The sequence below is a fragment of the Nematolebias whitei genome, chromosome 12 (genome assembly GCF_014905685.2).
Source record: "Nematolebias whitei isolate Nwh7 chromosome 12, NemWhi1, whole genome shotgun sequence".
Taxonomy (NCBI): domain Eukaryota; kingdom Metazoa; phylum Chordata; class Actinopteri; order Cyprinodontiformes; family Rivulidae; genus Nematolebias; species Nematolebias whitei.
Genome location: NC_056509.1, coordinates 43381467 through 43396483, shown reverse-complemented (window position 1 = coordinate 43396483; position 15017 = coordinate 43381467). Strand labels below are relative to the sequence as shown.

The following is a 15017-nucleotide window of genomic DNA, read 5'->3' as shown; positions in this document are numbered from 1 at the left end:
GACACTGCGCATGCGCACAACATTGTCAGCTTTCTGCAGCAGCTCGGGTGAAACTGGCGTCCTGTGGCCGCCATGTTGGAGAAGAGTCTGCGCTGCTGGGAGAGCCGCTCAAATATCCAAACAAACTCGTATGTATGAAAGTTCATGCTCAATAATCCAGGTAAAAAAAATCCAGTCAGGTGATCTGGACAGTTTCTTTTTTTGTTCTCCAGATGACCTGACTGGACTGTTGGATTTTTACCTGGATTATTATTTGACCTCTCTAAGTGGCTTTAAGAATCTGTTGGACTCCTGGCAGGGACCAATGCAGACATGTTCCTGTTTTTAGTTTTATACATTTGTCTTGGAATCTAGCTGTTTTTTTGTTTTTGTTACCTTTTTCCTTTTAGCCATCCTATTTGTTAAAAACAAAACAACAACAAAAAAAACTGTAGTATGAGTTTTTATAACTGCTTATTGTTGTTGCTGTTGTCCATTGTTGTCATCTTTCTTTGTTGAAATCAGGTCTCTCTTGTAAATGAGTCCTCGAGGCTCAATGGGATTTACCTGTATAAATAAAGGTTGATTGATTATTGAGCATGAACTTTGATGTTTTGATCTGGCTGCCTGAGAGAAGTCAGAGGAGAGGGAGGGCCCCAGAAACTATTTTATCACCAGCAAACTGGTTGGTCCAATGTGAGTGTGCTGCTTGTGGGACTGAGTTTGTGGCTCCTCGGATTGATGAAGTCCTTTGGATTAAGGACGAAACGTCTCAACAAAAAATGAAACCGTCCAGATGACCTGACTGAATATTGTTGGAAACTCAAATGTACTCAGAATACTCCACTGTAATCATTGTTGTATGGCTCACCGTTTCATTCAGGATGAAATGTAAATATTGTTCATCCAGACTTAAAAACACACTGGTTAGTCGTCATTATCTGCATCGTTTTTATGTCTATATTCTGATTTACTTCATTTTGTATTTTGCTTTGTGTGTTACCTGTTGTTTTGTCTGTACAGCACTTTGGTTGGCCTTGTCGCTGTTTTACGTGCTTTATAAATAAAGTGGTATGGTAAAAAAAGTAAAACTAGTTAGACTCCTTGCAAAAAACATGCAATAATTTCCCAAAGACTAGACGTGGATTTTACCACTCTCTGAGACTTAATTTGAATAAATTATACAGTATACCGGTACTACTTTCTAAGCTTTAACTTACAGATAATTTATTTTCCAACAGTTTAAAAACAACATCAAAATAATATGTAAGTCTATCTAATAAAATATTTAAACTGTCCAGTTTCAACAGTTAACTCGGCTGAAGAAATCGGAGGCTCATGTGAAAAAATGTCAAAGTCTGAAGTGCTAAATTTATGATTTCAACTGTTGGTTTGAAATGGATCCATTTACTTTTTATAAACTTTATGTTTATTTATAAGTGGAAACAAATTTATCATTTTATGGGCATATTTGTTTACTGTAACAGAATATCTCAGATACAGTTTGTGTTCCCGTTGCAATCATCAGTTTATTCAAATTTCAAACATCTTGTAAAATCTGTAACTTCATGTTTATGTGGTGCCAAATAAAAACAATCAAGAATCGTCACACTTTTTTGGGGTCTTTATTAAATTGCTGTTATTGTTGTGGTAAGAAACAAGCAGCCATTTAAGAGTTCAACAAGTTGTCCAACACCACAGTAATCTACAAACACACACAACCACTGAGCAGTCACAGTGCCTTCAACATAACGAACAGTCCGATAATAAAATAACACTCACTGCATAATAAGTGATCCTAGAAAAAAAAGCACCAGTTTTTATGATTCCGTGGGTTTCGGTGGAGACTTTATGGTGCTCTCCATGCAATGTGGCACAGGCACATTTATTCCTCCAACAACAACTACAAACATTTCCAAATAAATATAGCACTCGGACATGAAGACAATCATGACCATGAACAAGTTTAATACTGATCAGCAGGAATGAGACGTCAAGAGGTGAGAGGTTTGTTTTGTTTTCAGCCTGTGCAGCTCAATCTTCCTGCTCCGTTGAGAAACGCTGCTCTAACAACAATCCTGCTTCTTCTTCTTACAGCGGCAATCCGTGCAGAAACATAGTTTTATTTATTTCGGTTTCATTGTTCCCTTGAAAAATCAGAGGCCTCGTTTGTTAAGTCTTATCTGAAGAGTTAACGCTCATGTCTGCCCAGAATTATTTATCGAACAAGAACTGTAGTGGTGGAAAAGTTAGTGATAAAGAGACCATTTCCCAGCAGAAGGATGCACAGAAGCAGCTACGTTAACATTAGACAATTGATTTTAATTCCAGCCTGGAAGCTTCTTTGATGTGAAACATTTTGCAAAGAGAACCCAGTTGTGACAGCACCTGCAAAATGTTTGTCCATTACGTGCGTGTTCGTGACTTCATCAGAAGAAACACTTTTACCAAAATTAGGTAATTTATTGTCTTATAAAGTAAAAAAAATCCTACATGATACATTAGCATCAACAATGTTGTGCATCTGTAACAGGATATGATTAATTTTTGTGTTGTGAAGCTACGCTGCACTGACGAGAAAGGAGTCGAACGCGTTCCTTGCATCGATGTTCGACTCCAGACAACTGATGGAAGATAAACCTGTCACTTAAAACAGACCAACAGTCACAGCTGGGAGAAACTGCGGCCGTTTTATTTTTTCATTTAGTGTTTTAAACGAAACTGACCTTACGAGCAACAAAACCCACAAAAATACAGAAAATATTTCAGCACGTTATTTTTAACCAACTTTCTGCGTTGGAGGTGTACAGCCTTCAGAAGAATTATTCATGTCTGATTAGAGCAGGCTTTGAAACAACTTCTTTGTGTTTATTGTTTTTACTCAGACGCCTCTAAGTAATCCCTCTGGAATGAGAACCTCCATTCATGTAAATTACAATAACCCTTATTGTTCTAATCTAGGTTAGCAGAAAAATCTGACAGAAAATGTCCCCTCTTTTAACCTTACAATGAACTCTAACTTAAAAAAAAACTAAAGTGTATTACGTTTGCCAGGTCTACAGAACTAGATTTAGCTCTTACTGGGACGGTTATACAATCCTAGAAAAGACCACAGGATTTAAAACTCTGCAGACCCAACGACACTTCAGGTGAGGCAGGGCGGTCGCAGGATGTGTGTTCAGTTAGAGGCAGTGAGAGTTCAGAGACAGATGGAGTCAAGTCTTTTTAAAAGGTGACACGGTGTTGAAGCAGTTGGATTTCATCACCACACAGCGACTGGTCGTCCTCTGGAAACAAAGAGCCCTCTCAGCAGTTCAGCGGGAGCCGAACGGAGCGGGTGGTTTCATCACAAACAGAATCCACGCACATCTTCACACAAAACTAAAGCTATGGTCTCTACGGTGCACTATACGCGTGTGTGTGTGATACGTGTGAACGATATTTCACTGATTCCACTTAACTTTAAATACTTCGGTCAACATCACTTCAGTTCAAACCATTAAAAACTGTACTGGTTTTGATCTTTCACAGGGTAGTTTGGGTTTTCTGCCCAGTTATGCATTAAGGTTCATAATGAGCAGTTATTAGTAAGATTAGCTTGAATTTGGTAAATCGTTTAAAAATTGTAAATGTTCCTTCACTTTCATAGAACTGATCAAGTAAAATCAATTAAACCACAAAGTAGATTTAAAACTCACTTTTTTTAAAACCAAAATGGATCCGACTCATGCTTGAATCTATTTTTAACTCATTTCTGTGGTGGAAAATCAGTGCAGTTTTCCTGGTTGTTTTGAAATATACTAAAACACAGAGGCTTGGACAGGTGGAGCTCCGGCACCACTGATTACCAAATCCCACTGGAGCGGCCACCGGGAGGGGCCAGGATCCGAGCGGAGGACCTCTTCGGGATGTGGTCGTCGACTTGAGCCCCTTCAAGGAAAAATATATACAAAATAAGACTCAAAGTCACAACTTAAAATGACCAAAGTAAGGAGCTTTAAGAGTTTGTTCTGAGTCACCTGAAAGTGTGAAGGAGGATTCGTGCAGGTCTCGGACTCCCTGGTGAACTCGGCTGCTGGATTTGTTGGACGATTCTCCATCTATGGGGCTCAAACCGAGCTCCTTCTTCATCGCGTTGGCAACTTTGGCCACGTCACCGGCATAAGGATCCCTTTCTACCCCTTTGTAGGCCTGATTCTGAAACGAGAACAAGAAAGATGCATGACGAAAAACGGTTGCCCTCATCAGCTCCATTCACAAAACAGTTTGAGGTTTCTAACAGTTTTACAATCAATAACTATAAAAAAAAAAGTTTGTAGTAAAGTACATCTACTAGAATAAAGTGGGGTGTCGAGATGGGGTAGAGGCAGGGCAGCCGACCTGGGACCTGAAAGCTCCAGGTTCGATCCAGGTGCAGAAAACTAATTTTGTCATTGTATGGAAACATACAATGATGACAACACACAGCACTTAAACTTATTACAAAGGGAGAAAAGTCCATTTCTGCTGGTCAAAAGAATCCAACATCTTAATGAACTTATCACAAACAGAACTGGTTTGTTCCACTTTGGAGTAAGCTGTTGGGGGAAGAATCAGTTTTGTTGTGTGTTTTCTTGACTGAAGAAGCCTTCTGGATCGAAGGCGAAACGTTTCGGCACAAAAAAAAAAAAAAAACTGTCCAGATGACCTGACTGAAAATGTTGGATCTTAATGAATGTTACAATAATACTTTTGTAAATTCTTGACAATATTGTTCAGTTTTGTTGCTGCTAAAGAAGTTTTGCAGTTTCGTAATTCATCTCTGAAGCGTGTGAGTAAAAAAGTCCCTGCAGTTCCAGCCTGTAAGAATTATTATTTTATGTACACACAATAAAAACATTCCTGCCGATAACATTCTGAAAAGACAAGAACACTTTCATATGTCAAAGTTTAAGGGCTGCCCTTAAGTTGTAGTTAAGTAGAATATTAATAATAACACACTACTTAGATTAAATATTCAAAACCCTGCAAAATCTGCATTATTTCAAGCCAGAATTCATATTACGCTTTCAAAATGACAGCATTTATCCTCCCCTGTTTATAAGATGGACACTTAATCATTTCCAAATCACTGAATGAGATATTAATACAAAAACTGAAAAACAAAAAGAAACGAGCTCTAAAAGAGAGAACACAAAATAAAAGATAAACTGAGTACTGACTGTCCATAAACCGAAGCAGAGCAGAGGGTTCTGCAGACTTCAGCAACAGAAAAAACTGAGTCAGCATACGTTTATATAGCCAGTGGACGTAAATCTTAAATCCTCCACAGTTCACTGCCAGCTGGCCCAGCAGAGGACAGCAGCGCCTGCCGCCCCCTCAGTGAGAGAGAACCCACCTTCTCTCGCTGGACCATCTTCTTATAAAGGTAGTCGGGAAAAATGCGCTGTGGGTAGAACTTCCCGGATCCTTCGGCGCACATGAACACGTCGTTCTCACACACCAAACGTCCCCGGCTGATGGTGACCAGGGGAACGCCGTGACAGCGCATCCCTTCGTACAGGTTGAAGTCTCCTCCCTGCGCCTGAGTGCTCACAGAGATCGTCCTGCACACCAAAAAAGCAACACGAGTGAATGTTGCACTCATCCATGTAATTAAGATCTGTAGGATTAAATATAAGCAAATACCTTGTTGCATCTGGGTCCCACACCACGACGTCACCGTCCGCTCCGGGGATAATACGCCCTTTACGTGGATATAAATTGTAGATCTTTGCGGCGTTGGAGCTGGTCACGGCCACAAAACGATTCTCATCCATCTTCCCTGTAACCTGCAGTCATAAAATGCAAGTGTAGAGAATAAAGACAACTTTGACATTTTGAAATTGCGAGGTCAGTTTGGCTGCTTGCTTTAAGAACACACTGTCCTTCATTTCTTGTGACTCAGCAGTAGTATCTGGATACAGGCACTTCTGCAACTCGGGCTATAAAATGTAAACATATCCGTAATCAGTTTGTGTTTGTGGACGTACCACTCCCCTCTCCCAGATGACACTCATCCTGTCCTGGACTCCAGCCACTCCATGAGGGATTTTAGTGAAATCTTCTTTGCCCAAAGCTCTCTGCTTGGTGAGAAACGGACGGTGCTCTGAAGCCACAACGCTCAGAGTGTCACTGCAAACAAAACAAATCTGCTTTAAAGCAAAACCATATAGTTCTACAAATATTGACACTATTCACGTGTGATTTACTCACAACACCTGCTTAAATACTGCTGGCTCCTTGGTTCATTTCTGAGTTAGGTACTTTAAAACAGGTATCTAGAAAGCTGGAAAGAAAATGGCGCTCCACTAATGTTGAAGAATTTTATTTAACTTGGGGAGATAGTCTGCGAACATATAAGAAAGTTCTCTGTAAAACTAGAACTGAATATTATTCATCTTTAATAGATGAGAATAAAAATAACTGCAGGTTTATGTTTAGTACCATAGCTAGACTAATGAAAAGTCATATCTGTTGACTCATGTATCCCTAGAAAGCAGCGATGACTTCATGAGATTGTTTATAAATAAAATTATTTCAATTTTAGAGAAAATTCACATCATCTTTCCTACTATCGCCTCTGATTCCCTGTCAGATGAGACAACTTTAAAAATGTCAGTAGAACCTGATTTACGTTTGGATTGTTTTTGTCCTGTTGAGCTCTCTGAACTGTCAAAAATAATAGCTTCATCCAAACCGTCCATATGTCTGCTACATCACATCCCAACTATGCTGTTGAAAGAGGAATGTCCTCTAATTAATATCCACATTTTGCATCTGCTTAATTTGTTTTTAAGGAATAGTTGCGTACCACAGAGCTTTAAGATTGCTATAATTAAACCTTTGCTTAAAAAAAAAACCTGATCTTGATTCAGAAATTCTGGCCAATTATAGACCTTTACCTAATCTAACTTTCATCTCAAAAATTCTAGAGAAATAGTTGCAAATCAGAAATGTGAACATCTGCAAAGAAATAATTTTTTTGAGGAGTTTCAGTCAGGGTTCAGTGCTTGGACCAATACCATTTACTTTATATATGCTTCCATTTGGTAAAGTTATTAAACAGCATGGGATAAATTTTCATTGTTGTGCTGATGATACTCAGTTATATTTGTCCATGACACCCAATGATTCCAATCAGTTATTGATTACATTCACGTCTTGAAGACATAAAAAACTGAGTGAGCTTTAATTTTCTCCTGTTGAACAGACAAGTCTGAAGTTTTAGTTTTTGGATCTAAACATCTTAGGAATTAATTTTTCAGTCTTTCTCCCTCCTTGGATGACATTAATCTGTCCTCCAGCTCTAATGTTAAAAATCTTGGTGTTATTTTTGATCAGGACATGTCTTTTATCCCCCACATTAAAACGTTACTAGAACCGCCTTCTTCCACCTGTGTAATATCACTAACATTAGAAACATCTTATCTAAAAATGATGCAGAAAAAATGGTTCATGCATTTATCACGTCGACTGGACTATTGCAATGGTTTATTATCTGGGTGTCCAAATACTTCTTTAAAACGTCTTCAGTTGATCCAAAATGCTGCTGCCAGAGTCTTAACTGGAGCTACTGGGAGAGATCATATCTCTCCAGTTTTAGCTTCTCTCCATTGGCTCCCTGTCAAATCCAGAATAGAATTCAAAATCTTATTTCTAACCTACAAAGCTCTCAACAACCTGGCTCCATCTTATGTTCGATCGTATTGTTCCATACTTTCCTAACAGAGCACTTTGCTTTCAGACTGCAGGTTTACTTGTGGTTCCTAGAGTTTACAAAAGTAGAATGGGAGGCAGAACTTTCAGTTATCAGGCTCCTCTCTTGTGGAACAAACTTCCAGTTTCTGTCCGTGAGGCTGACACATTGTCTACTATTCAGATTAGGCTTAATTTTTTGCTTTTTTATAAATCGTATGGTTAAGGTCGACTTGGGTTTCCTGAGCAATCCCTTAGTTATGCTGCTATAGGCTTAGACTGCTGGAGGACAAACTGACCACATTTCCTCTCTGCTGCTGTCTTTACTTGCTCTACTCCACCTGCTTGTATTTGTAATTATTTCCACCTTTAACATGTTTTTTTCTTTTTCCTATAGAAAGTCAACCTGGACCTGTTATTCCATGTTTGTTTGTTTCTCCTTCCTGTCCTCTTCCTGTTCATGTTCACAGACTCATGTTCATGTTTGTGCTGATGTTCAATGTTTTATGTTATGAGTGCTTAGTGTATATTTAGTTGATGTTTTTCTTAGTTCATATCTTAGATGTTATTACTGTTTTTCTTATACATTTTATTGTTGGATGTAACTGGGACCCTGTGTACATAATTTCGCTCCACCACATGTACCACATGAGGTGCGAATGACAATAAAGAAACTCTGACTCTGACTCTGACTCAAACCCCAGCCAGTCAAAGAGATGGCCGCTCATCCTAAGCCAAGTTCTGCTGGAGGCTTCTTCCTGTTAAAGGGAGTTTTTCCTTTCCACTGTTGCATTTGTTCTTGCTCATGATGGGAGACTATGACAAAGTGGAGTAAACCCAATCTGATGGCTTTCTTAGACAGAGAACTTTTACTAATTGCTTTTTTAATGTACGTGAATGTTTCTGTTCAGTGCCCTGAGATGACTTCTGTTGTTACTTGGCACTTTTTAAATAAACTGAACTGAAACTGAATTGAATTATATTTGAACATGGGTAGACTTAAATAAAAACAGTACAGCAGAACACTGATGTATATGTGCATACTTTCCCAGCAGGCCCATGAGGTAGCTGGGGGTGTTTGGGTCCAGGCGTAGAGGTGGGACGATGACGTGAGCGGCAGCATGAGCCCAGTCCTGGTGGTAGTACTGCATCCCATTCAGCACAGCGTGAGCCACTGTCGTCTCTGCATGGACCACCTTACCTAGACAGATATAAAGAGAAAACTTATCATTTTTGTTTGTGGTCATAGTTACTCTTTTACATTTTTATTTTACTGGACAGATCACCCACCCTGCATCTTAGCTGCAGCAATCATGTCTCCAGCAGACATACTGGATGTATTCACTAGGTAGATGGGGCAGCGAGCCTGAAATCACAAAACATATTCAGTAACCCATTTGGTACTTTAGTTAAAAATGAATAACAGCACAAAGACAGATTTTTCTTTACCCGGTTGGCGATTGTGATAGCCCTGTGAGTAGCTTCAGACTCGAGCTGCGTTCGACAAAACAGAGGGAACGAAAAGTTAAACGTTAGATTTTTGAACCGTCATCACAGATTTTCATGCAACAAAACTGAAACAAGCTTTTGGTCCTGCTGTAAGAATTTATCATTACATTGAACTGAAAATCATTTGGTAAAAAAATGTTCATTATGTTTAAAATACTTCCAGTTTACTTAACATAATGAAGTTTTTACAAAATTGCGTTCAATTAATGTGTATTATTAGGAATAAAATAAAATTTTTAGACAATTTTTTCAAAATATATTTTCTGTTCAATCTAGTTTTTAACAAAGCAACAGCTACAAGACTTAAAGTGCTGTAAATAAACAACCTCCTCTGGTCGGCTGATCTCTATTCCCTCTGGTCCACTGATGCCCAGCTCCAGAGCCTCTCGGGCACCCTAAAACACACACAGTCAGTCTGGTACAAGTTTCCTTTGGTTTAAAAAAAAATGGGTACATGGAGCAGGTCAACATACTGTTTCAATCTTTGAACAGAGGTTTAGTTTATTGAAGCATTGCAGCAGTTTTTTCTTGTTCTAATGTTTTTCTTCTAATGAATGGATAGTTATTTATGAGTTTGATGAGCACCTCTGCCACCAGCTCTCCGTTTTCAGCGTGGACACGTGCAATGGCGCCGATGTCCTTACAGGTCTGCAGCGTCTGATAGAGTTCTGAATCCCGAAGCATCATCTGGTCTTTGTAGGCCATGAACATCTGGAAGGAGTTCACTCCATGCTCCCTCAACAGGGCTTCCATCTCATTACGAACCTGTTCAAAAAGGGAAATCAGAGGTTTCTCAGGAGCGTTGCACAATTAGTCAGAGCTTTGATTCATTTTTACATTTTGGTAAAGGCAGCAGGTAAAGTGCATTAGGCTGTACGAATGTGGTCACTGTAAACTCTGTGTGTGTGTGTGTGTGCGTGCACAGGGGTATGTCTGCGTGCGTTTGTTATATGGGGCATGAAATGAGCTTGGAAAGCAGCCAGAAAGAGATCACTCTGGATTTACATTGATGTTTATCACAACCCTACAGGGACGTTTGTCGTACAGAAAAATCTATTTAATACGTTTAAACTGAAGTGAAATAAAATAAACGGTAAATAATGTTACACTGCACAGCATACACAGAAGACATATACACTCCACAGTTTGGAGGGGCAAAATATGAACAAATAAAAACACTTTTGGTAGAAAGGTAGTTCTTTATTTATTGATCAGCATTCATTTTTAACTGAGTTTTATTTTTTTTATTGTAAATTTTAAAAATCTTTTTGTCTTACGTTTTCATTTATTCTGTTCTTTTAAATGTCGTATGAAGAACATGAGCAGTCAGAGATGGTTGATCTTTTCCAAACACAGAATAAATCATCCAGATTACGCAAAGATTTGGATTGAAACCAACATTTTATCACTTTTCAAAGGCTCCACCTCCGGGAAACTGTTACTCAACGTTTATGAGCCAGTGAGCTAAATCTGTTAGTTGAATTATCAGACGTGCCAAAAACAAATAAATCAACAACTAAGACACCAACAAGAAAAGTAATTTTAATAGTAATGGAGGTTCAAATAGTAAGTTGAGAATAAATTATTCAGCTACAATTTAAAAATCCATTAAAGCTTTATGTATTTCTGTCACAGATTGTTTAATATATTTTTAAAAATATGTCCTTTGCTTCAATAGCGTGATTATAGGGAACCTGGCGTCCTGACATTAAACATTTTTTGAGCTGTAATAGCATGTGACACGTGCACACAGCCAGCAGATGATGCAGTGCAGACACGGAGGCCAAAGGCTGAATAACTCATAGAATCTGTGTAACGTGTCCGCTGAGCATGTGTATTAACCCAGTTCCTGTGAGGTTTAATATAGGTCAACGTGCATCTCAACCATAAATAAAAAAGGTCTGGCTGCTTTATTCAGGAAAAAATATATTTTTGAGTGAAAAGGTACAGAATGAAACGTGTTCCTATTATTTTTGTGCCTTTTATTCATTCCTGCACATTTGGTCCAACTAGTTTAACAAAGACCAGTAACACTTTTTTGCCAACTAGTGACAATTTGCCTAACTAGTTGGAGCACAAGTTATACTAGTCTGACATTTTGTGGCACTAATTGGTTAATGACTAATTGGCTGGTTTTGTAACATGCTGGTGGAACACTGGACCAAATTAGTTGAGAACTGTCATACACGTTAACTAGTAAACATCAAAAACCCTTTTATGTTAACTAACACAAATAATGCCACTTAGTCAAGTAGTGACTGTCAAATGTGTAAACTAGTCAACTACTGTGTCTAAAAATTTTACTAGTTGACTGATAACTTCTGAAATGATCAGTAGTCGACACAATAGTGCACTTAAAATGTTAACTATATGAGTAAGGAACAAACCAACCAACCAACGAATCAATGAACGAACCAACCAACGAATCAATGAACGAACCAATCAACCATCATCTTTACCCACTCCTTATTTTTCGGGTCAGGGGGGTCACTGGTGCCCATATCCAGCAATCTGTGTGAGAGGCGGGGGACACCCTGGACAGGTCTCCAGTCCATCACAGAGACAAACTACCTTTCACTTTCTCACACATACTAGGGACAATTTAAAGTTACCAATTAGCCTAGCATGCATAGTTTTGGTCTGCGGGTCTTAACTAGTCACCTAAAACTGTCAAATAGTCAACTAGTGTGCCTAAAATGTTTACTAGTTAACTGGTAATGCCTTAAATGCCCACTCGCTGAAGCTTTGTTGCCTTTATCAGCGTAGTGTCAATTAGTGAGGTCATTGATGTCTGCTAATCGACTTGAGGCATCTAATGCAAATTAGGTTTTGGAACAGAAAACAGAGCTTTTTTTATTGGTTTTCCAGCACCGAGCTGCTGTCTGGTTCTGAGACAAAACAAACAAACAAAAGCTTTGTTCACCAGCAGCAGACTTTATGTGGCTCATATTTGTCAGAGAAAAGCTGACAATGTTTTACTCCTTCCAGACAGATGCTTACCTTGGGTCCCCACCAGGTCACCCCAACATGCAAAGCGTAGTCGCAGCACGCCTTGGCGTCAGCCAGGGCCCGACACTTCTCGTAGGCGTCCACCAGGGAGCAGTGTTGTTCAGGCAGGACCAGACCCATCACCATGGTGGTGCCGCCCATCAGAGCCGCCTGGGTGAGGTGAGGTTGTGACAAGGGGTGAGGAAGGGGGGAAAGGGGTGACACAGGGCAGACAGACTGATTAGAAAAGCGAACAATGGTTCCAGTGTAAAACACACAGGCACCGTTTGTTCGGTGACAATAAAACCTTCTTTTATGAGCTGATGTCTCATCAAACGGTCCATTTTTTACTGAATGTACACTGAGACTCACTGAAAACAACCAAGATAAGGTGGAGAAAGAAAAGAACACCTCTTCATTGCAAATATTTCTCGCAAAAATACAACAGTTATAGGAAGATGTTCCTTAAAAAGACTAGAAAATAAAATAAACTCTCATTTGTCCGTTTCTGACATGAACTCTTTTGGTTCTGAAAGAAACAGCTCAGGTCTGCACACATCTTGAATAAACTGAACTGAAATAAACAAACAACAAAAACTAATTTTACTTAATGGCTTTAAGTACGTGCACCTCCAAGAAATCTGCAAAACACCTCAGTCCTTCTATTAAAGTGAATTTATTTATAAAGCACATTTAAAAACAACACATCGTAACCATAGTGTGGTGCATTAATTATATAAAAGACAAAAGGTAAAAACAAACTAAAAATACATTTATAAAATATCAAACAAAGTAATCATTAAAACTAAATGAACTCGCACAGGGTTGAATATCAGTAGGAACAAATGTGTTTAAATACAGAAATTTAAATCCAGGAAGTGAAGAAGCCTGTCTAATAGAAGGAGGATTGTTTTAAGGTTTTAGAATCACAACAGTTAAAGTCTCCTCTGAGCTTTAGCCTAGTTTTCAGGACGACCAAAAGAAACAGCTCAGATGATCTCAGTGGCCGAGAAGCAACACGAGGTTGAACACGGTGCCTGGTTTGTAAGAATCTTTTAACGCAAGATGAAAATAAAATAAAGAATATGAGATAAAACTAACTGGAAAGACGGAACAGAAGAATGGGGACGTGAATAGAGCAGCGTGTCCGACTTGTCCAAATGGTAAATGCTCTTTTGTGTAACCATGACAACAGAAACTGGCTCAGCCGTTTCTGTCGCATGTCCCCACCCTTTTCTTCCTCCTCCTCATCTCTTCATCAAGTCCTCCGTTCAGTGTCCTCTCACAGAGTCGAGCAGAGATATCGGTGAGGAACAACATAAAAAACTGGCTTATGAACATAACTGGAATATGAACATAGGTAATTTTAAAATTATATGTTTGTAATTTGTTCCGTTTCTGTCTCCTGCCCCACATACTGTCGTTCCTCATCATGAACCAGAATAAAATCAGACTAAATGTAATTACTTGTGTGTCAGGACTGAAGCATTGCACCAGTTTTGTACGAGTCACAGACGAGGCGGGACTATCTGGTTTTGAGTGACAGCTCCACCTGCCAATGAGCCTTCAGGTATCTCATTACTGCAGAAACCAGTCCGAACAATTTGCAGTGTCAGCAGTGGAGATGTCGGCATTTAAGTGCATGGAGGCTGTGGCATCATCAATCTCTGTCGGTATGCAAATGTGTGTGCGTGACTGTGTGTGTGCACGGGAGTGTGAAAGATCAGGGATTGTGGGACTTGGGCAGTCTGCCTGCAGGGCCTGAATCAAAATTTACTGCCAATCTGCTTCTAAAAAACACAAATAAGATGAGGAAGAGTAAAAAAAACCTGCAAACGAGCACAAAGAGAAAAACTCATTTAGTCTTATTGTTTATCAGGAGAGCATCAGTACGAGACCGTCTGAATATCTGATCAGCGAAATGTTTCTATTCTGCTAATGTCTTCTTTGTAGGTGATATTTAAAACCTGTTACTGTAAAAACCTCTAAATTTAGACCTTTATAAATGGCAAATGTGCTACAAAGAATATAAATACCAGGATCAGTGTAAAACAAATAAAGTTGCACTTCAAGATTAAACTTTTCTTCAGATTTTAAGTTTTCAACCCATTTCTGTCATTACCCAGCCTTCAAGATTTAAGACAAGAGCCCAGATTTATCTGTCCAAAATTAACAAATAAATCATATCTATGGCCACAGTAAGGAAATCGATACAACAAAAGCACAAAGAATGGCAAAAATCTTACGTTGCAGTCCAGAAGACTCAAACACAGGACCAGGTAGAGGTCAGTTTAAAATACTTCACTGACAAAAAGACTAAACAAGTGCTGCCAAGGCAAGAAATCCAGAAGTAGAAATAAACAGATGAACAGAGAGGAAATTGAGGATGGGCAGACTTGAAGAAAATAATGACAATCTGACCCTAAAATGTAAAACATAAATACTTTTACTGAAATAAGAGGCTGCAGGTGGAATTTCAGGGAACGACTGGGAAATGCAACACAGAGAAGCTAAACTAAAACTATGAGAACAAAACCCGAGCACTGAAGAAATAAAGATTTTACACAAGAAATCATTATGTGTTAACTGAAACCAACTGTAATCTAAAGAAAACACAAAGTTGCAAGTGTTGCAACGTAACAGTTTCAAATAAAGTTTAGAGAACATGAGAAAACTGTGTATGCAAAGAGAACACGTAAGGCGAATACACTTGACTTTTTATCATATAAAAATTATATTTCTCACATTTTTATTCAGATTTTTTGCCACATATGGATTTAGCGACTTGATAGCAGAGCACGAACCACAAACAGTGTTTAACATAC

At 38.9% G+C, this 15017-nt stretch overlaps 1 protein-coding gene across 1 annotated transcript in view; it reads right to left on the bottom strand.

Moving 5' to 3' along the window:
- Window positions 1–2391: 2391 nt before the first annotated feature.
- Window positions 2392–15017, bottom strand: part of LOC119418617 (dihydropyrimidinase-related protein 5) — a 63338-nt gene continuing 50712 nt past the window's right edge. Inside the window, exons 4-14 of the mRNA XM_037685938.1 lie at window positions 12205–12363; window positions 9790–9969; window positions 9531–9599; window positions 9145–9189; window positions 8986–9061; window positions 8740–8896; window positions 5991–6132; window positions 5647–5789; window positions 5357–5564; window positions 3999–4176; window positions 2392–3909 (exon numbers count right to left, since the gene is read on the bottom strand). Of these exons, the coding sequence (XP_037541866.1) occupies window positions 3824–3909; window positions 3999–4176; window positions 5357–5564; window positions 5647–5789; window positions 5991–6132; window positions 8740–8896; window positions 8986–9061; window positions 9145–9189; window positions 9531–9599; window positions 9790–9969; window positions 12205–12363 (1443 nt within the window). The 3' untranslated portion in view covers window positions 2392–3823. The remainder of the gene's footprint in view (window positions 3910–3998; window positions 4177–5356; window positions 5565–5646; window positions 5790–5990; window positions 6133–8739; window positions 8897–8985; window positions 9062–9144; window positions 9190–9530; window positions 9600–9789; window positions 9970–12204; window positions 12364–15017) is intronic.